General features: G+C 39.1%; 2 protein-coding genes across 2 annotated transcripts in view; both read right to left on the bottom strand.

The window, feature by feature from the left end:
• Positions 1-1,277: 1,277 nt before the first annotated feature.
• Positions 1,278-5,035, bottom strand: LOC115995064. The gene is made up of 7 exons (XM_031119483.1): positions 4,954-5,035; positions 4,539-4,713; positions 3,373-3,644; positions 2,757-2,831; positions 2,611-2,669; positions 2,351-2,486; positions 1,278-1,500 (listed from the first exon to the last, which is right to left on the bottom strand). The coding sequence occupies exons 1-6, from the start codon at positions 5,033-5,035 to the stop codon at positions 2,403-2,405; spliced, it is 747 nt and encodes a 248-aa protein (XP_030975343.1). The 3' UTR covers positions 1,278-1,500; positions 2,351-2,402.
• A 10,836-nt stretch (positions 5,036-15,871) lies between these two features.
• LOC115995055 (wall-associated receptor kinase-like 8) overlaps positions 15,872-24,982 on the bottom strand; it is a 17,954-nt gene continuing 8,843 nt past the window's right edge. Inside the window, exons 3-4 of the mRNA XM_031119471.1 lie at positions 23,274-24,422; positions 15,872-16,044 (exon numbers count right to left, since the gene is read on the bottom strand). Coding sequence (XP_030975331.1) covers positions 15,872-16,044; positions 23,274-24,422 — 1,322 coding nt within the window. The remainder of the gene's footprint in view (positions 16,045-23,273; positions 24,423-24,982) is intronic.

The raw sequence follows: 24,982 nt of genomic DNA, 5'->3' as shown, positions 1-24,982 counted from the left end.
TGCCTTGAAGTGACTGTACTTTTGATTTGTTCAACTTGTAGGATCCATTACAACAATTCCAAGAAAGTTGATGTACAAACAAGTTTTGTGTCCAAGAGAATGGATTGAGAAGCAAATATTTTTTGGTTATATAATGTTTAAATTGTGGTGGATAGACATAGAACCATCTTCTTTTTTGTATTCCCAACATAGGGTCCTCTTTTTTGCATATTGAACTATGACAAGTTTTATTCTAGATGAATGTATTCTCAATTAGAAATTTCCCAAAAGAATTGTTACAAATTTTATTTCAAGATGTTTGGTCAATCATATAATCTTTTATGAATTGAATTGTGACAGGTTTTATTTCAGGTGAATGTATTCTCAATTAGAAACTTTTCTTAAAAAAAAAAAAAAAAAATTGTGACAGTTTTTATTTCAGATGTCTTTGTAATCTTATAATTCTCCTTTTGTATTCTAAATCATGACAGGTTTTATTCTAAATTAAGTTGTGACAGGTTTGATTTCAATTTTTATTCTAAATTGAGTTGTTATTATGTCAAATTTTAGTTTCTATAGTCTATGAATTTAAACAAGTATCCATGTAATTTTGATTCTATAAAAGAATTGTTAAAATGTCTTTTATTTTGCTTATTAGTTGGCTAGTCCTTTTGTTTTTCCTTGCTTCTGAATCTGCTGTGTTGACTAGTTTTGCACTGTTTCTTTGTTGCTGAATGAATTTCAATCATATCTCAAAAACTAAAAAACTTATGTTGTTTCCATTCATGATTTGCATTGCGATTTTTCTTTTTATGATCGTTTGCTTCAAAACAAGCTATGAACCTGAAATGTATCCTAGTTGCATATATTCAAATGTACAAAGTATACGCAAAACACTAGTACACCATTACCAAACCAATTGATATATAAATAATCATTAGAGCATTTGTCCACAACCTATGTCAAAGATTAGAAAACATGATTCTAAATTAGAAAACATGTCAAAGAAGTTATGAGAATCAGAAGACCAAACCACAAGAAGAGATGATAAGAGCACCTTCTGTAAGCCTTAATATTTGACATGTGATACAAACCTTTTTTTTTTTTTTTTTAGGTTAAACGGCAATTTTTTTTTTCAAAACAAAGCAAACTATACACTAGGAGCAAACTTGCTAAGTAAATATAAGACACCTCTGACTGAAAGGCTCTTGAAACAATATCAAATCTCTAGCATACAAGACGTTCTAGAGCATATACAATATCTTCCTAGTCTACCATATATTTGTCTATGTATACAGAATTAAGAAGGAAAGGGGGCATTCCTCCACCCAAATTCCCTTAGAATTTCTCTTGAGAGCTTCCTTTGCTATTACATGAGCTTCTTGATTACATAAAGAATTTGTAAAACTAAAAACTTTTCTGAAGTGTGATGCTCTCCACTGGATGTCTTCAACCAATGTTCCAAAAGGGGCAAAGACATTTCTCTAGATTTTGTAGAGCTAGGAATAGATCAGTAGTCACCTTTAAACATGAGATCATACAAACTCAAGTCAGCAGCAAACTATATTAGTAAACTTATTATTTGACAAGTGATACAAAATGTATTAGTAACAAGAAAATCTATATAAAAGCAACATACATAGACTCCCTCTAAATAATTACAAGCTAAAATTCAAATTATTAACAAAGTCTACAAAGGAAGGGATACAAACACCACAAAATCTAGTAGAATACTTATACAATTACAACAAAGATAAATATTTTAGCCCAAGAATTGATAACTCAAAGCCATTAAATGTGTGGTTACTTATCTCTATCGTTATTGTCCATATAAGCAAAGGGGTATCCTAATAAGAAACAATTACATATGAAAACTCATTCAAGTTGCAACTATGATCCTAATGATTACCAAACTCACATTAGGCATTCAAATCAGCCAATGTTCTGAAATAACAGAGGGACCCTTAACACCAACAATAGTTCCACAAATCTATGGCAAGGAAGAGAAACAAATTAAAATGAATAAGCAGCCTCCAAGCTTGAAAGACCAACCATCACATAAGGAGAAATTTAATTGGTATAGTATTTTCTTACCAAATGAAACAAAATTTCCCTAAACCATTGAAGACTATTAGGAATAAAAATACATTCAAAATTTTGATATTACTCTTCGGAAATGTTGAACAAAGAGAAAACTTTATATATATATATATATATATATATATAAGTCCCAAAATAATTCTATTATAAGTTTGGAACCAGATGTTTCTCTATTATAAGTTTATACATGATAGCCAATGTAAATTTTACAAATAAATAACAAAATTAGAGGTCACAATAACTCAAGCATAAAGTTTTGTAGTAAAACTACCTTATGATACCTTTGGCTGGAAACCATCGGCAGATGTTCTTGGGAGAAGTAATTAGTTGGCCTGTGATAGTGATAGCATTGCCATCAAGTGCAAAACTGACAACACCTCATACCAAGCATTAGACATGCCGGTCTCCTGCAAAAGTATTGATCCATATAAAAACATCAAATCCACTGAACGGAGGAGGGATGTAACGACAACTAGAAATGAAAGGCAAAACAGAAATTTGAAAATTGATAGATTAGTCCTATACTCCCACCTCTGCGTCATCCTCCTGATTTACCCATTCAAATTGTACCTTGTATTGTAGATGGCTTCCTGCAAATAACAGATAAGCGCCACTATTATGAATTATCCACAACAGTTAAAACATTCAAATCATAGTGGCACTGATACACGCTTTACCATCTTTAACTAGTCCTAAAAGAACAGGCAAGTAATCTTCCAGAGCCTGCTGAAGATCAGCTAAGGTTGAACCTCCTACAAACAATAAAATTATCCAATGTTTCAATAACTGAGGTCTCACAATTAGTAAAGCAATGTCAAGTTTTTTCTATAACGATACGAGTTCTCAGAGCAGATAGGCGCTCCACTAAATTCTTGGACAAGTGATCACCCAATGAGTGGGAGAAATCAATAGGTTTAGGAATCCGAAAACCAGGAACATACACAGAAACATCCCCAATATTCCCTAGCCTCCTCAAACATCCACAGGTTTGATAATCCCATAAACCCAGAAAAACCCATCAATAATGTTTTCTCTTCTCAAAATCACACCCAGCAATAACAATTCAAAGACAAATAATATTAGCACAAAACCCAAAATTAGCACAAAACCTTAAGCTATTAGTAATGAGCAATATTAGCACAAAACTAGCAATATCGAGAACCATTAAACTCCAATTCCAAAACCCGAAATCCCAAACACAACTGTACTAAACCCATAAACCCAGAAAACAGAAAAACCCATCAATAATTCGAAATCCAAATTGGGGAAAAGGGAAAATCATGAAAAACAAACCTTTGGATTGTGGCTCACGGCGGCTCCGGTTTGTTTCCAAGCTCCACGCACAGCTCCGGCGAACTCTGTGGCGGTGAGCTCCGATGTGTGGTGTGGTGGAGGTTTGGGCAAGAAAAGGACGGCACAACCCCAGAGGAGGAAGCAGAGGGCACGGTGAGAACTCTTTCTTCTTCTCCGGCGATTGTGGGACGGTGGTGGAGGTTCGGTGGGAAAGAAGCAGAGGAAGCAGAGGAATGGCGTGAAGGAAGCAGAGGAAGCTGCGAGCGTAAACTCTTTTTTTTAGATCATATTGTTTCTTTAAGTGAACTCTGACGTGGCAAACATCTATTGGCTGGTTAAAACACTGGTTTTACGCCACAGCCTGATAGAATGTTTTCTCTTTCTTTTATATTATATTATCTCTTTATAAAAAGTGCGAATGCCTTGAAGTTGCAGTAGTTTTGATTTGTTCAACTTGCACTGTTTCATAGTCACTTTTTTTTCCTTTAATTGCGAAAAATTACACTAGTTTTGCTACATTATTTTGGATTTGTTCAATTTGCAATGCTTCTAAAAATAATAATATATTAGCACAACAAAATGGCACAATATTTTCTTAATTTTTGAAGTGTTCATTTCTAATGGGTCAAAATAAAATAATAAAATATCATATTGGAAACAATCACAACTAAAATAAAGTTATTATGTAATAAAAGTGCAACATCCACAATATTTTTCACAACACTTTCATAAGAAACTAGAGGTGGTAAATTGTTATAAGTTTTAATCTAAACTTGCTAATAAATTTCTTTTTTTTATTATCAATGATGGGGTAAGAAATCGCCAAACATTGGGCCTGACGACCTCGGACTCATGGGCCAGTATTAAACATGGGCCGAGGACTGAGCATCACTTAAAATATTTGTATACACATTTGGGATCCGAGGAAACCCTAGGAAGATCAAGATATTCACATAAAAGAGAATTCTAGAAAATCCGCCCTACAAGGGAATACTTGTCCATCACGCCTAGGATTGTTAGAAGTAGAGTCCCATATGGAAAGGACTTGGACTCCAAGAAGGAAAAGTCGACTCTCCACTACTATAAAAAGCCCTGATAACCTCGCGAAGAAAGGTACGCATAATTTATCCTCTCTAGCACTCTAGAGTTGTGAGAAAAATTCTAACTTGACCTTCGGAGAGTATTGGGCCGGCACCACACTGGTGCTCTCAAAAGGCTTTCTTTCGATTGTTCTTGTTGTACAGGTTCGCTTTGAGTTGCGAGTGCGGTATGACCTATTGGTGATATTTTCGGCATCATCAGTTGGTGTCGTCTGTGGGAAACGTAGCACATTATCGTTTCCTAGACAAAAGAGTTACATGGTACTCACTCGCTCAATGGCAACCACTAACGACGTTCAAGAGGAAGAAGCCCCTACGACTGCTCTTGAGAGACAGGTCAGGACGCTCGCTACAGCCGTAGAGCGCCTCACCAAACAAAACCACGACCTAGAAGAACAGCTGAACCAAAAGAATGCGGCGGTCAATAACCAAGGAGCGGATCAAGAAGGGACCAGCGCCGAAAGGAGAAATCATGAAGGACCACAGGAGAGCAACGCTCCGAGCAGACCAATGCGACGGGATACTAGCATCCTTTCCCTGACGGATACAGCTCCACCACCCATTATCGCGGAGATGCAGGCGATGAAGGAACAGATGGAAGTAATGATGAACGCCCTAAAGAGGCGAGTGTCCAGTGATCTTGACGACCTTGTCAACAGGACTGACTCGCCATTTACGACAACCGTCAACTCCTTCCCCCTGCCGAGTAAGTTCCGCATGCCAAATATGGATAGTTATGACGGAGTTAAGGACCCTCTAGATCACCTAAAGACCTTCAAGACCCTGATGCACCTTTAGGGAGTGGCAGACACGATTATGTGCAGGGCCTTTCCTACAACCCTAAAAGGCGCAGCAAGGATCTGGTTCAGCCGGCTAGCACCCAACTCCATCAGCACCTTCAAGGAGCTAAGCGCTTAATTTACTACGCACTTCATTGGAGGACATCGGTATAAGAAATCCACGGCTTGTTTAATGAATATCAAGCAACGAGAAGAGGAGACGTTAAGGGCCTACATATCACGCTTTAACAAAGAAGCTCTCTCGATCGACGAAGCCGACGACAAGATACTAGTAGCGGCCTTCACGAATGGGTTGAAGGGGGGTAAGTTTTTGTTCTCACTATACAAAAACGACCCAAAGACCATGACAGAGGTGCTTTACACGACCACCAAATATATGAACGCTGAAGACGCACTATTAGCCCGAGAAGATAGACCCAAGAAAAGAGACAGACAAGAAGACCCCCGACAGGACCAGGGGCAGAAGAGAGGAAAGATGGGAGACCGAAGGGAGGAGAGACGTTCAAAACCCATGGGCGGAAGGTTCACAAGTTTCACCCCATTAACCGCTCCGATAGACCAAGTCCTAATGCAAATTAAGGACGAAGGGGCCCTGACGTTTCCGGGAAAGCTGAAGAGCGATCCCAACAAGCGATCCAGAGACAAATATTGCCGCTTCCATCGTGACCATGGTCACGACACAGCCGAGTGCTACGACTTGAAGCAGCAAATTGAAGCCCTTATCCGACAAGGAAAGCTGCAGAAGTTCGTCAGCAAGGAGAGAACGGATCAACCCCCATAGGAACAACACCCCCACCGAGAAAATGAGCGACCAAGACCCCCATTAGGGGACATAAGGATGATAATTGGAGGAACAGCTGCGGCCGGATCATCAAAAAAGGCTCGCAAAACATACCTCCGGATGGTACAGAGTGTCCAATTAACAGGCACCGTCCCAAAGATAGCAAGGATGGAAGGCCCCATCATCGGGTTCTCAGAAGAGGATGCACGGCGCTTACACCATCCACACGATGATGCCCTCGTTGTCAGCATGCGGGTAGGAGACTACAACATACACCGGGTGTTGGTTGACAACGACAGCTCAGCCGATATCTTGTACTATCCAGCGTTCCAACAAATGAGGATTGACAAGGAGCAGTTAATACCAACAAACGCCCCGCTCGTTGGTTTCGAAGGAAGCCAAGTATTCCCTTTGGGCTCGGTCACGTTATCAGTGACGGTAGGAGATTACCCCCAACAAATCACCAGGAACGTGTCATTTTTGGTGGGCGATTGCTCGTCCGCTTATAACGCTATCCTTGGGCGACCTACGCTCAACTCGTGGAAGGCGGTAACATCAACTTACCACCTGATGATCAAGTTTCCGACGGAGTATGGGGTAGGAGAGCTTCGCGGAAGTCAGGTAGCCGCACGAGAATGCTACGTAGCTATGATGGAGATGGAAGATCAAATCCAGGCCTTAAACATAGAAGAGCACAGAACGGTAGCAGAGCCAACAGAGAAGCTAGAGGACATAACACTCGACAGTTCCAATCCAGACAGAACAACCAAGATTGGAACGCTTGCCAAGTCCTCAGTCCGTCAAGAGCTCATAAATTTCTTGAGGAGCAATCAGGATGTGTTCGCCTGGAGTCATGACGATATGCCAGGAATCGATCCCTCGGTCATGGTACATAAGTTGAATGTACTGCCCTCCTTTCCACCCGTCCGACAGAAGAAGAGAGTGTTCGCCCCGGAGCGAGATCAAGCAATAGCAGAAGAGGTCCGCAAACTCCAAGAGGCAAGCTTCATTAGGGAAGTCTATTATCCCGATTGACTGGCGAATGTAGTTATGGTGAAAAAAGCGAGCGGCAAGTGGCGGATGTGCATGGACTTCACCGACCTTAACAAAGCATGTCCCAAAGATAGCTATCCCCTTCCAAGGGTCGACGTCCTCGTAGACTCGACGGCTCAACACCAGCTACTAAGCTTTATGGACGCTTTCTCAGGATATAACCAAATCCGCTTGCACGAGGCCGATCAAGAGAAGACTTCGTTCGTGACTAGCCAAGGACTCTTCTGTTACAAAGTGATGCCATTCGGCCTGAAGAATGCAGGGGCAACATACCAAAGATTGATGAACAAGATGTTCGCGCAACAAATCGGGAGGAATGTCCAAGTCTATGTCGATGACATGCTGGTAAAGAGCCGAAAGGAGGAAGACCACCTGGAAGATCTTAGGGAAACCTTTGGTACGCTTCGATCCTATAACATGAAGCTCAATCCGGAAAAATGCGCATTCGGCGTAACAGCAGGGAAATTTCTAGGATTCATGGTATCTCAGAGGGGGATTGAGGCTAACCCGGATAAGATCCGAGCCATACTAGAGATGGCCCCACCGCGAAATGTGAAGGAGGTACAAAGCCTTAACGGCAAGATAGCGGCATTGAATAGATTCGTGTCGAGAGCCACGGACAAGTGTTTGCCCTTTTTTCGCACGTTAAAAAAGTCTTTCGAATGGACGGACGAGTGTCAGCGAGCATTCGATGAGCTGAAAGCATATCTATCTTCACCACCCCTACTGAGTCCCTCGCAACAAGGCGAAGAGCTCTTCCTCTACCTGGCTGTCTCCCCCGCCGCAGTCAGCGCAACATTAATTAGGGAAGAGGAGAGGATACAGAAGCCCGTATACTACGCCAGTCAGGCACTCCGCGGTGCCGAGGAAAGATACACACCTATGGAGAAACTCGCTTTTGCATTAGTCACGGCGGCCCGAAAGCTCAAGCCCTACTTTCAAGCCCACACCGTGAATGTAATGACCGACAAACCATTGCGAAGGGCGCTAAGTAATCCTGAAGTTGCAGGCCGACTGACGCTGTGAGCGATAGAATTAAGCGAGTTTGACATTAAGTACCGTCCGCGGGCAGCCATTAAAGGACAAGTCGTAGCCAACTTCATAGCAGAATTTACACATGACGAAGACAAGGGGGCAGACGGGTCCCCTCAGTGGAGCATATATACCGACGGATCATCCAATCAGCGAGCCGGGGGTGCCGGCATCGTATTGCTGTCACCTAAAGGAGACAAGATCGAATGTATGGTCCGTCTCAACTTCCCCACCACCAACAATGAAGCCGAATACGAAGCAGTATTGATAGGACTCGACCTAGCAATAGCCGCCGGAGCTGAAAGCGTAGTCATTTACTGCGACTCTCAGATCGTGACCAACCAAGTAAATGGAGATTATGAATGCAAGGGTGAAAGGTTAAGGAGATATCTTGATCAAGTTCGGGCGAGAATCGACGAGCTGGAAGCTAAGATCGTCCAAATTCCCAGGGAAGAAAATGAACTTGCCGATCGGCTAGCCAAAGCCGCTTCAGCAGAACATATGATAACCTTGGGTAATGTACTTTCTTTTGTCCAACTTTCTCCACTAATAAACCCCGGCAACATGCAGGAGATACGCTCCGAAAGTAACTGGACTACACAGATAATTTCATACTTGAAGGACGGGTTACTGCCAGATGAGAAGGAGGCAGCAAGAAAGCTGAAGGTCCAGGCGGCAAGGTTCGTCTTGATAAGAGACATACTGTACAAGAGAGGTTTTTCCCGTCCATATCTGAGATGCCTGGGTGCCGAAGAGGCAGACTATGTAATGAGGGAAGTACACGAAGGGATATGCGGTAACCATTCTGGATCACGGTCATTGGTGCACAAACTGCTACGAGCTGGGTACTATTGGCCAACCATGCAGAAGGATGCCGAGTCTTACGTTAAGAGCTGCGACAAGTGCCAGAGGTTTAGCAATGCTATCGGATAGCCAGCTGAGGAGCTAACCCCTATGACGGCTCCATGGCCGTTCGCTCAGTGGGGACTAGACATTATGGGACCTTTCCCAACGGCGGTAAGGCAGCTGAAGTTCTTGGTAGTGGGAATTGACTACTTCACAAAATGGGTAGAAGCGGAAGCCCTGGCCATCATTACGGAGAAGAACATTAGAAGTTTTGTCTGGCGGAGCATCATATGCAGGTTTGGTATTCCTAGAGTCCTTGTCTTAGACAACGGGAGGCAGTTCGACAACGGCCACTTCCGGGAATTCTGCACACAGCTAGGTATAAAAAATCACTACTCATCACCCGCCCATCCTCAGGCTAATGGCCAGGTTGAAGTCACAAACCGATCCCTGTTAAAGATTATCAAAACTCGGCTCGAGGGGGCAAAGAGCATATGGCCCGAAGAATTGCCGAGCATACTGTGGGCATACAGGACAACGGCGAGGACCCCAACAGGAGAAACGCCATTTCGACTAACGTACGGGAGTGAGGCGGTCATCCCAGCAGAAGCTGGGCTCACGAGTTACAGGATTCACAACCATGACGAGAGCAAGAATGACGAATCTATGAGGCTACAGCTGGACCTGTTAGATGAAGTTAGGTCGGCGACGGAGCAAAGGATCGCTAGATACCAGGATCACATGGCCAGACAGTACAACTCCCGGGTCCGACACAGAGACTTCCAAGTAGGGGACCTCGTACTAAGGAAGGTCATGGGTGCAATTAGAGACCCTGCACAGGGAAAACTCGGCCCCAACTGGGAAGGACCTTATAAAGTTACATCATGGAAAAGGAAGGGAACCTACCACCTGGAGACAACAGACGGAGAGAAGCTGCCGCATCCATGGAATGCCGAGCACTTGAGAAAATACTACCAGTAATAGTAACGACAACCAGATCCCCTTTAATTGTTATTTACTAGTTTTTCTTTGGCCATTCTTTGATACAATCTTGTCATGCCTTTTTAAGCCCAAGGGGGCAGGCACTTTTCCTTTACGCATTTCTATTAAAAATAACGATCAGAGACGATTTTGATTTTCTACATGGATGTGTTATTACAGTTTGCCCAAAAGATGGGTGAACACAAAATAAAGTCCACAAAATGGACGGATCACCCAAAAAGGGTGATGGCTTAAAATCCACGAGGTGGACGATCATCCTACAAGGATGTTCACTTTAAGTCCACAAGATGGACGGATATAAAGTGGAGTCCACAAGGTGGACGGATCACCCAAAGGGTGACGGCTTAAAGTCCTCTAGGTGGACGGTTATCCTACGAGGCTGACCACTCGAAGTCCCACGGGACAAACAAAAGTAAGTCCACAAAGTGGACAGCTCGCCCTACAAAGGTGACGAATGCAGTCCAAAACGGACGGATGAAATAAGTCTGCAGGTTGGACGAATCGCCCCCGGGGGTGACGAATATAGTCCGATCAGACGAGCCATCCCACACGGATGACAATTTGAAGTCCAAAATGGACGGATCACCAACATCGTGAGAGAACAGTCCACAAAGTGGACGGATCACTTAAACGATATTAAAATTTCCTCAGCAAAGTGAACGAACCATCAAAACGGGGAACATGATTAGCCATCCACAAAGTGGACGGATCATTGACAAGATATGAACCTGTCCACACAGTAGACGGATCACCGAAGAGGTGAACGAAATCCCAAGTCCACAAAATAGACGGATCATTAAGTGAGTAAAAACGTGCCTCAAAGGTGACGGGTCGATAAAGCTGATAGGAAATCTATCCATAAAATGGACGGATCTCCCAAAATGGCAAACAAAGATCATAAGTCCAAAAAATGGGCAGATAACGGGATGTTTATATGTTGATGGACCATCCACGTGGTCGGATAATATATCATCCAATTGAACAGATCAATCAAACACTAAAAATAATAAATCTGCAATGTGGACGGGTTCCATATGACAATAGAAAGCATAGCATTAATAAGCTAACAAAAAGCCGAGAAGGCAAACGTTTAATACAATAAAAAGAGGACGGATTGTTCTCAAAATAAATAAATAAGCCAAAAGGGGACGGATCATCCTAAATGTAAGTTACATGAAAATTAATCTACTTTCTTCGGCTCAGCAACTTGGACATCCTTCGACGGAACAGACTCTCCGTCGCCCTGAACAGCGTTTTCACCAAAAAGGTCGTCCGTATTTTCTGAAGCGACGGGCATATCAGATGTCTGATCCTGATCACTAACGGTTATCATGGACACGTCCAGATCTGGGTAGGCCTTTTTTATCTGACGGAGTGCATCGTCAAAGCCTTGAAGGAACGATCCCCCTAGCTCCTTCAACAAAGCCTCAAAGTCGCGATACTCATTGACGGCATCTTCCCTGGCCTGACGGAGTTTCTTCTTCAAATCCTTTACCTCATCTTCTTTACCCTTCAAGGCCTTCCCAGCTTCCTCCATTCTCTGTTCAAACTCTTTCCTAGTCTTCTCAGATAGGTCGAACTTTTTCTCCATTGTTGACTTCCACTTATGCAGTTGGCCAAGCTCCTCCTCCGTCTGCTCAGCTTTTGACCGTACACGTTCCAGAGCCGCTTCACGGTTGAGGCAGCGGTCCATCAAGCCCTTCATCATAACCAAGGACTGAAATAAACAAAGTTAAAAGGGGGTTAAATAGAAAACTAAGAAGAATGGATGGACATACAATGACGGATAAAAAAGGTTACTTGTGCAATGGCGAATAACCCCGTCTCCCCCATTGCCTCCGTCGAATGATTCCCCAGATCGTCGTAATCCTTTGCGGAAATTATCGATGAAAGCTTCTCCAAAGCAAACTTCGAGTCGTCACGGAGAAGGGGAGAGGGCTTCTCCTCGCTGACGGGCGGGGCCTGCATTAAGCCCTTACCGGATCCATGTTTAGCTGGGGTGACGGTCTTAGCACCCTCAGCCATCAAACCCACAACGGGTTCCAATGGAACCTTCTGCTGCTTGTGTGGACGGTCAGACTTTGGCGGCTGCTTCCTCTTAGCTGACGACCCTGGCACCTTGGGAACCACAATCTCACCCGTCTTCTCTTGCTCGACGGCTAGCGATTTTATCATTGCCCTTCTCTTTGCATCGTCCATTTCTGCAATAACAGGACGGATGAAGATGGTTTCTCAAATTGAAGGCTAATTTCAAGAGTAAAAGTTGACGGACTCATGTTTGTGTATTCTTTCGTCGTATACAATGGCCTCGCGGGTAGGTTCTGGACCGTCACAATACCAGTATATTGTTTTCGGATTCACTAACTTGGCCCAGGTCCTTTCTTCCGGCTTAGTTTTTCTGCAAATCTTTTCAAGGAAACTGAATTCCTCAAGGCTAACTTGCGGGCGCCGTCTACCTGCAAAGAAAGACGATCAAAATATGCACATAAAAGTGGACGGGTATGAAAAAGTATTAAAAAAAAAAAAAAAAAGGGGACGGGTGCATACACGATTGGTTTATTACTCCCCAGGTTGTATCAACAGGCATGTACTCCATCTCTCCTGGACGGTTCATCCATCTGTCACCCTCTAGGAAGAAGTAGCGACTCTTCCAGTCTTTATTTGAGTCTGGGGTCTCAAAGATAATCTTCAACAAGGGACTTCGACTAGCAAAACTATACATCCCCCTTGATCTATCAATCTCGTCAGGACGGTAACAGTGAAGAAACTCACGGACCGTCAATCTCCTTTCTCCATTTGACATTGCACCATAAAGAATCTCCATTGCTATGAAGACCCTCTAGGCGTTCGGAGAAATCTGGGTGATGGACAGTCCCAGATAGTGCAAGAGTTCCCTATGAAGTGTAGAGAGCGAGAACCGAAGTCCTGCCTTCAACACCTGCTCGTATACTCCAACACCTTCTAAACCTTCATGGTAACACTTCTCCGTCACATAGGGTAGACGGATGGGAATGTTATCCGGAATCTGGAAGTTGGTTCTAAAAGTATTGAAATGTCTCTCCCTGATGACGGATGTGAACCTATGCACTGTCAACTCTGGTAACATGATGAACTGCCTTAGTCCATCAGCACCTACAACGGGCTCCAGTGCTTGATTCCCGTCGTCAGCAAGACCCTCTATCTCAACTATCTCCACATCCTCATTTGTTGAGGATGAAGAGGATGCAGACGGACTCCGATCTTCGCCGGGACTCTCTTGGTCTTTATGACCAGACGGGTATACATTCTCGTATTCCGTCCCGTCACGAACCACCGACTGGTTACTTGACGCACTAGACATTTCCTACAAATCGACGGTAAAACCTAAGACTGACGGGTTTGAAAGTGTTGACGGGTGTAATAAGCCCAACAAAAATGCATGGACGGATATGTAACTTGACTATTGTGATAAAGCAAGTACTTACCACTTTTGGAGGAAAATGGACGGTTGGTGTGTTCTGCGGATACAAGTCCTCGACGGAGTTCTCTAACAAAGTTGACGAGTTCGCTTTGACAACGATTTCTTGCTGAAAATGTTGGAAATGAGGGAAGAAAGGTGAGATTTTTATATGTGAAATGCACGGAAGACGAAGCGACGCTTCGATCCGATACATCATCCAATCCAAGAATGACACGTAGCCAGCTTCATTAATGTGACAGCCTGGTAACACGCGCCCACGGATTGTACCCTTTATGGAGCCGTCAACTTCGTTAATCTTCATCCGTCAACGTGTTCCATCTAGGAACGTCATAGTTTTAACCGTCACCATTAGCAATCCTTGATCGTCATGCCCAGTTATATTTAACCGTCACCCTGGTGATCCGACCACTTAAGGACTTGACGGATCATAGGTTGAAGGGGGCAACTGATGGGGTAAGAAATTGCCAAACATTGGGCCTGACGACCTCGGACTCATGGGCCAGTATTAAACATGGGCTGAGGACTGAGCATCACTTAAAATATTTGTATACACGTTTGGGATTCGAGGAAACCCTAGGAAGATCAAGATATTCACATAAAAGAGAATTCTAGAAAATCCGCCCTACAAGGGAATACTTGTCCATCACGCCTAGGATTGTTAGAAGTAGAGTCCCATATGGAAAGGACTTGGACTCCAAGAAGGAAAAGTCGACTCTTCACTACTATAAAAAGCCCTGATAACCTCGCGAAGAAAGGTACGCATAATTTACCCTCTCTAGTACTCTAGAGTTGTGAGAAAAATTCTAACTTGACCTTCGGAGAGTATTGGGCCGGCACCACACCAGTGCTCTCAAAAGGCTTTCTTTCGATTGTTCTTGTTGTGCAGGTTCGCTTTGAGTCGCGAGTGCGGTGTGACCTATTGGTGATATTTTCGGCATCATCAATCAATAACAACCAACTACTTATAATTTGTTATTAAAATGTCGTGGAAATAACATTTCTCCTGTGAAAATTTTAAGACATCTAATTGTCGTCTCAATATTTTCAAAACTGCTAAGCAATCTGCTCTTTACAAGTAAAAAAATATATACTAAAATTGCCAATAGGTTTAGGAATAGTGTGTTGGTTTAGTCCTGTTTATGGACTCATTCTAATGCTATTAAAAAAGCTTTCATACTTATTCAAGGCATTTGGCCAATCTAGTGAGATTGATTTTTTTTCTTCTCAAGTGCACCAATTTATTGTTATTTTCTTTTATATTATATTGTCTATATATAAAAAGTGCGAATGCCTTGAAGTTATAGTACTTTTGATTTGTTCAACTTGCACTATTTCACCGGCCACTTTTTTTTTTCTTTAATTGCGTAAAGTTATACTAATTTTGCTACATTATTTTTGGTTTCTTCAATTTGCATTGCTTCTCAAAATAATAAAATATTAGCACAGCAAAATGACACAATATTTTCTCAATTTTTGAGGTGCTCATTTCTCATAGATCAAAATAAAATAATAAAATATCATATTGGAAACAATCACAACTAAAATAAAGTTATTATGTAACAAAAGTGCAACATCCACAATATTTTTCACAACACCTTCATAACAAACCAGGGGTGGAAAATTGTTATAGGTTCTAATCTAAACTTGCTAATGAAATTACTTTTTTTTTTTATTACCAATTACAACCAACTACTTATAATTTGTTATTAAAATGTCGTGGAAATAACATTTCTACTGTGAAAATTTTAAGACATCTTATTGTCGTCTCCATATTTTCAAAACTGCTAAGCAATTTGTTCTTTACAAGTCAAAAAAAATATATTAAAATTGCCAATAGGCTTAGGAATAGTGTGTTGGTTTAGTCAAGTTTATGGACTCATTCAAAATGCTACGAAAAAAGCTTTCATACTTATTCAAGGCATTTGGCCAATCTGGTGAGATTGATTCTTTTTCTTCTCAAGTACACCGATTTGTTTTTCTTTTCTTTTATATTATATTATCAATATATAAAAGTGCGAATGCCTTGAAGCGACAGTACTTTTGATTTGTTCAGCTTGCACTGTTTCACCAGCCACTTTTTTTTTCTTTAATTGCGTAAAGTTACACTAGTTTTGCTACATTATTTTGGGTTTGTTCAATTTGCAATGCTTATAAAAATAATAAAATATTAACACAATAAAATGGCACAATATTTTCTCAATTTTTGAAGTGTTCATTTCTTATAGGTCAAAATAAAATAATAAAATATCATATTGGAAACAATCACAACTAAAATAAAGTTATTTTGTAATAAAAGTGCAACATCCATAACATTTTTCACCACACTTTCATAACAAACCATAGGTGGTAACTAATAGTACAATAGTTTTCTGAGACTATATATATATATATTCTTTTGTTTTTGGTAATCGACGCTTGGAATTGATTAACGAACAAAAAGTCTATTACAACAAACAAGGCCAGCTTTATCTCTAGCCAGCATTTCAGCCACCACATCCGGTGGGTCAAACAAAAAAAGAAAATCAGTTACATCAAGTTCAGCTTCCATCCTTGCAAGCCGGTCAGCGCAGCCATTTGCTTCCCTGAACACGTGCGCCACTGAATAGTTAAGGAATGTCTAAATCAAGTCCCTACATTCAGAAAGGAGAGGTTCAAGCATTAGATTGACCATAGAAGGCGTTGAAACAAGCTGAACAATAAACTCAGCATCCATTTCAATACAAATGTTCTCAATCCCCATTTGCTTTGCCATGGTGAGCCCATCCTTCAAAGCCCAAAGTTCTGCCACTGTGCTTGAAGTGCTACCGACTATATATATATATATATATATATATATATTCAAAACTGCAACTTGAACTAAGAACGAAACCACTGCCACAAACCCAACTAATTTAGTACCCTTAGTTTTTTACTATGGACATTTTGCAACTAATTCATCAACGAAAAGATTTCCATTTCGCCATTAAAGGCATGTTTGGTACGCGAGTTTAAACACATGTTTTCAGTTTTTAAACAATATCATACGTATTTTCACACACTTTTCACCCACACGTATTTAAAAAAAAAAAAAAAAAAAAAAAAAAAAAAAAAAAAAACTGTTGTTTAAATATACATATCAAATGGGCCTTAACTTTTTACGGATCTACTGTTGTTCAGAGGCAAGATGCTCTTAGACAGGTCATAAATCTTATATGAGAAGCAATAGGTTTAATTAAAGAAACAATTTAGACAGGTTATAAATCTTTAAAATAACAAATAAATATTTAATTGCAAGCATGAACATATCAAATTAAAAGCATACACATATGGCTATATGGATAGAAATTTATGTTGCATCGTTTAATTGCTTCTTTTGAATATGGTTTGCACTTTATGACATAGACTTTAAACCAACAAATAATAATTCCCCTCAAAAAAAATAATAATAATAATAACTCACAATAAAATTTGACATCTCTATCCATTAAAAGAAATTAATTTCATCTTTAAATAAAAATTACATGTATGACCTAATAAAAATAAAGGACCAAATATGTCAAAGTAAATAAACTCAAATAAAAAACAAAACACGTGATTTATGAAAATCAGTTAAATTTTTTAATTAATTTGATGCTCAAAACTTTAATGGCATGCTTAATAAATGAAACCCAAATGGTATATTTAGTACGGATTTTCTAAGGAAATACACTAAACTTTTAGCATGGGTTCCATAGAAATTTAAATACTTTTTCCACAATTAAAATGCAAAATGGTTAATTTCATTAGTTAAGTGCTACCTCATATGATTCAAGTTCAATTTTTGCCCATGACCAGTTAAATTAAAGAAAATTTCATGATCTTAAACATAATTTCAAAATTAATCCAATCACATGGTCAAATTTCATTTAAAGCTCAATTAAATTTAGCCAACCGCATTAAAATTGATAAAAAATTAACAAAAAAAGAAAAGAAAAAGAGGTTTAACTATTAAAACCATAAAATCCTTTAATTTACAACTAAAACTTCTAGCAAAATTTATAGCTGAAAAAAATACAATATCACCAACTAGTACTCAAGGTTTTCAGACCCGAACTGTTCATTGAACCATAAAAGGAAGAGGTTCAAGGTTTTTAAAGTCGAACTGAGGTTGAATCGGGATCGAACCGTGATGATGTCATAATTAATTTAATAATTATTTAAATATAAATAAATATATTAAATTAGTATAAATAGAAAAATTAAATTAAATGACCCAATTAAATATAAAAATCTATCTTTCAAATGTATTTTTTCATATCATAACTTTCACGGTTATGTTACAAAACTATGCTTAAGTTATTATGTAACTTAATATGTAACTTAAGTTATTATATCATAACTTTCGGTTAAGTTAAGATATTTTTTTCATTTTAACCCATTATTAAATCTTGGATATTTTTTCCTAATCAGCTCAAATCAAGTTGGTTCAACTCACTCAAAAGTTCTCATCATGCTTTTAGCAATTTCATATTTTGCACATGTGCTTTTTGGGCTAAACAAAGAAACATTGGTCCTTGTGATTTAACTTAAAAGAAAACCAAAGTTGTTGTAATTGTTAGGTTCTTTGGGCCCAACATAAATAGCCCATTAGACATTAGTTGTGAATTGATGTGGTGATACACCTGAAGCCTGCATTCTTCTTCAATAGTACACTAACTAGCACAGCACTTGGAGTCTCTTGTTTTGGTGGGCGGACAGACCAATATAGCAAATAAATAAAAGTAAAGAGTATTAATATAAAATGAAAGTGCTCAACCTCCAAGAATGTGTTGGCAGCACCTCCTCCACGCAAAGTGCTTCAAAGTTGGCATTTTACAGTTCCAAACTTCTCTTTGCTTCTTTTTTTGAAAGTTTCAGATGCAGTGCTTTCTATCTTCTCTTCACTTGAGCATCCTCCACCCTGTGCTTGTGAATTTCTATTATTTTCTTCCTTTTTCCCCCTTTTTTTTTGGGTCAAAAACTTCTTTCATTTTCTCTATCTCGTGTTGCCCTCTCTTCTCTATCGCTTGAGAAAAAAGATCCAAACTTTATGGAGAGACACGAAATGGAAGCTCTGAGAGCGAAAAAAGAAAAATGCAAAGAGTAATAGAGAGACACGCAAGAAGAACTGAAGAAGGAGGTTCAACAAATTTTTTTTAATTTTTTTTATTGCTTTGATCTGAACCGTGAAAACTGTGAATGGTTTTTAGACCCGGCCAGTTCAACCGCGGTTCGAACGGTTTCATGCTTTTTATGTATAAAACGGTTTTTAGGGTTTAAAGAACTGGATTGATGAGAGGGTCACGGTTAATCCGGTCGGACCGTACGGTCCGGTCCGGATCTGAAAACCCTGCTAGTACTGCCAATTGCATTCGTGCTAAGAAATTTATAAAGATACCACTCACCAAACTGCTAACACTATACTCAAAATTTGTCAATATTATGTTTACACTAATATGATTGTCACGTTGTTCTACTTCTATTGGGTGTAGACACCTCATTTTGTACCAATTACGACTCGGGCCCCCATTTCCTAATGACAACATTACTCTAAGGTCCAAGGTTGATTTAGGGCCCAATCTTGTGAAAATTGACTTGAAGAATTATTTATGGAGAAAATAAAATTATTTTTGGAAGAATAAACCTATTTTTGGAAAAGAAAGGCAGCTAGAAACCTTAAGTGTATGTACGTATACACGTGTATGCTCACACACACTTGAAGCATGCATATGCATACTTAGGGTATGCACACACATACCTCGAGTATGCGGATGCAGCTAGGGTTCCAAAATTATATGAAAGGAAAGTGTCTGGGAGCTGCCCCACACCCTTATTTTACCACTATATAAAGCCATAAAAGGCACTATTTCAATGGGGAGGCAAATATACGCAAGATTCACTAGAAAATAGTGAATCAAAGAGGGAGTTTTTAATAAAACATCCTCAAGTCAAGTTTTATTTGGTTATGACCTATTTTGGACTTGACTTTTGAGTTCTAAAGCTTACTAACTGGCTGGTTTTGTTGTTGATTAGATTGACTGAAGGGAATGGTTAAATCAAGCTCTAGAGATTTCTTGTGTTGAGGTATAAGTTCCAACTTTGGTTCTCCACTTTTTCTTTGTTTTGTTGTTTGTTTATATGTTTTATATGCTTTAATATGTTTTAATATGTTCATGTTAGTTTAGGTTTACTTTGTGTTCGTATTAGAAGCATGATAGGTTGTTAGTTTTCTTATTTTCTTCTATTTTCTTTGTTGAGTTGCTGGGTTTAGGGTTCTAGGCGTGTATTTGTACGCATGCTTTATGCATGCATACACATACAATTGGGATGCACATGCATACTCATGTCTAGAAACCCTAAATCTCTTTTTTCTTCATTTTCTTTTGCTTTCCTTCACATGTTTGGCCTCTGTTTTAGTATACCTTTCTTATTTTAAGCCTCTGTTTATCTATTTTAACATGTTTTGTTCTTTTTAGTGATCAGATCTTAATTAGGTTTTTTTTTTTTGTTGTTGTTGGTTGGATACCATGAACATACATATGAATATGAACATGCATTGATTTATAAGTGCTGTGATGTAGTAAGGTAAGTGAGGTAAGTCATGCATAAATCACATGAACATGCATTTGGATGTTTGAGTTTTGAGTTGCTTAATATGCTTGGTTGAATATCATGAGTTTAATGCTTGGATATTTAGATGTGTTTACTCTGATCTGCCTTTTGATGCCGTTGTTTTGTTGGTTTGTGTTGAATACCATGATAGATGAATGCTAAGGTTAGGGATGATATGCCATGTATTCTTGCTTTAGATGCATGTTAGAAAGTGTGTGAGTTAGAAGACCCTTTAATGAGATTAAGATTTGGACCACAATGAGTGGAGGCTAACCCACAAGTCGAGTGGGGTTGGGTTTCTATCACCTTCCCATCCCCATACCTAAACTCTGGACACATGCTCTGGTAAATACCAGTCCTTCCACAAGGGAGCTATATTTATGGTTCCTAGACCTAATTTAGGTGGCAACTCCATTTACACCCTCCACCATGGTCCACCCTAAGCCAGGGCGTACTTCCCACGAGAAGCCCAAATGCTCGTTGTGGGCGTTTGCGCCCACATTGGGCCATGATAGACTATTGCCTTAAGAGTAAGGAAGTTCTACCCATATAAGCAGGTACACTATCCAGATTCCACCTCACTATGACATGAACATGCATACATACATATATTAAAATATTTTCATATTGTTGTGTGTAGGGGCCTTTTGTATTTTTGGGCTAAGGCCCATTCTACTATGGGTTGAAGAGTTAGGCCTAGCCCACTATCTTCGTAGGACCTCGCTAAAGGGCCAGTCTTTGCACAAGACAAACATCCCAAAAGAAAGACAACAAGTAATATATGTATATATGTGTGAGCGCATGAATATATATATATATATATATATATTTATATATATATGTATGTATGTTATGGCAGAAAGATTAGTCAAAAGAACCGTTAGTAATTAAACGTAGTTAAAGTAGCAGAACGTAAATAATAAGTCTCCCATAGGAAGTGAACTAAAGAGAGCCTAAATCCCAACCTGGACAACCTTAATGCTAAATTAAACCATAAATTTGTTCATTTTGGAGAATAGGTCTAGATAGCTACTTCTTGTCTTGTTGGGAGTACAAATAGTGGGTTTGTTACATAAAGAAGGGAAAAGATTTTCTATTGATGCATGCCATTTCTTTCGTGTGCACTCTTCTACCTTTCTAAGTCTTACTTCACTCTCTCTTTTTTTCTTTCTTATTTCCTTTTCAATTCTCTGTGTTTCTTGCCTTAGTCACTGTCCATCTTCCTCTTATGGTTATTGTTCCTATTTATACTGAATCAAGCCTACATGATTTCTCCCTATTACCCTTGTTACTCACTAACCATTTTTGTCTACTGCGAACACCCTTCAGAAGTGCCCACTACCCTTCTGGCTATTCGGCCTCCACTACATATAGGCATGCTCAGTGTTTTCTCTCTCTTCCACTACCCATCCTACAAAAAATTCTTATCCATTCCCTTCTACCGTATATCTTTCTCTATCCTTTGATGGGTAAAACCTTAGGTCTCTCTCTACCTATCTCTCTAGCATGCATCAAGTGGCCCCAGCCAGTTTACTACCTATTTTGGGCCAAGATGCCTTCCCAGCAGAGCACTTCCCAAAAGAGGTCCTGGCTAGATACTGGAAATAGACCGTTTCCCCCCTCCACCAAACCACACCTTCTGTAATTCCCTTGACCATGGGTCCACCTCCCTTGCATTGGCTGGGTACAAATTGGTGGTGCTCTGACTGTAGCATTGTTGTCTTATTGCTTCACGTTTTGTCTTCTTCCTTTCCCACGCAATTTCTGCCACTGCCATTGGATGTTGTCTCGTTTTATTCTTTTTTGAAATTAATTCCCTTCACTTATGTTTGCCCCTCACGATAACAATGTGGGCTTTTCTCATCTTCCCCTTTTGGGCCCGTGGACCCCTCAAGGTATTTCCTTTATTATTTTCTTCTAACTCCTGCTGGGCCGACCCATTGGGCCTTTTTTTTCCTATTCCTTTCCTCTTGGAGCCAGTCAAGGCCTATTTTCTTCTCTCTTGGAGAGGGCCATCTCACCGTGGCTGGCCCTTCCCTACTGCTCATGAGCCATTGTATTCTATTCCTTGCTTTTTTTTATGGGTATTCCTATTCTCTGGGCCTTAGGGACATGGTCTTATTGTTCCTGCCATTATTCCTTAGTCTTTTCTTTCTTTCTCTTGGCTTAATTTGGGCTTTTCTGCCATTGGGCCCTTGTTATCAAAAATGGGTATTAACATTGTGTATACCCTCTATAACATTATAGTCTTGCATACATGCATGCTCCCCTTTCTCATGATCTCTTTAGCCAATGGTGAAATTCTACAGCTATGCTACCAAAATTATTTCTTAACCCTGGTTTCATGATTTTCCATTAAAAATCATGTTTTCAAAAACGCTCTCTCTTTTTTTTTTCTTTTTTTTTTTCTAAGCAATTATGCTTCCAAAATCCTGTCTCAAAATTGATTTCCTAATCTCCATTAAAAAAAAAAAAATCTAATCTTTCGAAACTTTCTTTTTAAAGCAATTATGTTGCCAAAATTATATCTCATTAAAAAATTTTGATCTTCCAAAACTCTCTTTTCAAAGCACAATTTTTTTTTTTCAAAAATTCTATTTTAATTCCGGTTTAAGGGTTTCCCCTTTTTCAAAAAGCCATCAACTAATGAAATTGTGAAGGAGGTTCTCCTCTATGTAATCACTTGGTTCAAACCTCATCAATCAAATAACCACATTATTCACAACAGAATGATGGGAACTTAAGGATGGCTAGGACTTCCCATCATAACATGGGAAACATTGAGATTTTCAGTTTATCTCAACATTAATTCTTGTAAGTCACTGGTTTCTTAAAAAGATTTTTAACCTAAAACCATTTTTCCCCTTTAAAATCAAGATCCATCAGTTTTCTACTTCATCTCCATATTGTGCATCTATTGCTTTATGATATGGTGCATATTGGTATACAATTAATTAATCTACTGCTCAATACACAACTAGGGTCTAAACTACATGTTCTATTTCTTCTTATAATTGAACCTAATTCCCCAAATATGGCTCATAAACATAATTTCTTACACAATATTTTAAAATGAACGTATGCATTGACTAGTATGTTGTGCATATGCCTAAAAGAAGTTATAATAGTTTACAACAAGGAAGAAAAAGTACCAAAATAGATAATTTATTAATCAAAGTGAGATAAAAATGGAAGGACAAATTGTGATGAAGGTTCACCTATTTCTAAACTTGATCTTGATAAAATAGAAATGTCATTCCAAGGCCTCATTTCTTCATTTCTAACATAATCAAATTCTTCAAAATTTGGTTGATCATGATAAACTTTTTGAACTCCCTCCAACTCCTTCACAATCTCTGTCATCGTAGGTCGTTTCTTTCCATACAAGTGCAAACATCTTTGTGCAAGGTTAGCAATTGCCATGACTTCATGTTTATTACCATCCTTCCTTACTTGAGTATCAAGTATATCAAAGAGACGGTTCTCTTTTACTGAATGAATGAAGTATGTAGATAAATTTTGACCTTCTTGTGATCTTGATAAAAAAATTGGCTTTTTTCCAGTTAAAAGCTCAATAAGGACTACTCCAAAACTATAAACATCACTTTTTTCTGTAAATTGGCTTGTTTGAAAGTATTCCGGATCCAAGTACCCTAAAGTACCATATACCAGTGTGGTTACATGAGTTTGCCCAATGGCCACTGTTCTTGAAGTTCCAAAGTCTGCTACTTTTGCTCTATATTTTTCATCGAGGAGTATGTTTGAAGATTTTATATCTCGATGGTAAATGGGTAGTGAAGCTGCTGAGTGTAAGTAAGAAAGAGCTCCTGCAACTTCTGTGGCAATCCTTAAGCGCATATCCCATGTTAGTAATGGCAACTCTTCATTCTCTTCATGAATGTACTGAGAAAGTGTCCCATTAGGAATGAATTCATAAACTAACAAAGGAACTTCTGTCTCTAAACACCACCCAAGCAGTTTGACCACATTTCTATGGTTGATTTGGGAAAGAATGATAATCTCATTAATAAAATTTTCAATATTTTCCTTATCCACTGTGTTGCACTTTTTAATTGCCACAATTCTTCCATCAGCTAACATTCCTTCATAAACAGTACCTTGCCCACCTTTACCAAGTATTCTGTTTTTGTTAAAATGATCGGTCGCATTTTTCAACTCCTTTGAATTGAATAATTTTATCCTTTGAACATTGTTGTCATTTGAAGATAATTGTTGTTGTAATAATAAACCACCATTCTCTTTGAAGAATTTTTTCTTGAGCTTGATTTTGTTTCTTTTCTTTATCATTCTGTACAAGCACCATATAATAGCGAATAGAAACAATGCCCCAAGGCTTGAACAACTAACTGCACAGGTCAAGAAAATTAAATAGAAATATCACATCAACCTAAATTTGGATTATATAAAATTATGAATAAGTGTGAAATAGATTTGAACAGAAGTACAATGAATTGTAAATATCTTTCTCATGTTTTAAAAGAAGTTACTATTTTTTTTTTCTTTTTTTACATTAATATTTCTCATAATATCCTAGAATATAAAATGGTGTTAACTTTTTATTTTTTTATTTTTATATAAGATATAATTTCTACTCTAGCCTAATCTAAGTGTATATGTGTGAAGCTCCCTCCTGGAGGTTTGAACCCCGGTCCTTGCCCCTCCACACCCTATAAGCATTTATACTTGTAGAGTAACCACCGCACCAACCTAAATTCGGATTATATAAAATTATGAATAAGTGTGAAATAGATTTGAACAAAAGTACAATGAATTGTAAATATCTTTCTCATGTTTTAAAAGAAGTTACTATTTTTTTTTCTTTTTTTACATTAATATTTCTCATAATATCCTAGAATATAAAATGGTGTTAACTTTTTTTTTTTTTTTTTTGATACAAGATAGATAG

This window comes from Quercus lobata, chromosome 1, assembly GCF_001633185.2.
Source record: "Quercus lobata isolate SW786 chromosome 1, ValleyOak3.0 Primary Assembly, whole genome shotgun sequence".
NCBI lineage: Eukaryota > Viridiplantae > Streptophyta > Magnoliopsida > Fagales > Fagaceae > Quercus > Quercus lobata.
The sequence above is the reverse complement of the archived record's forward strand: the minus strand, read 5'-3'. Positions and strand labels throughout refer to the sequence as shown.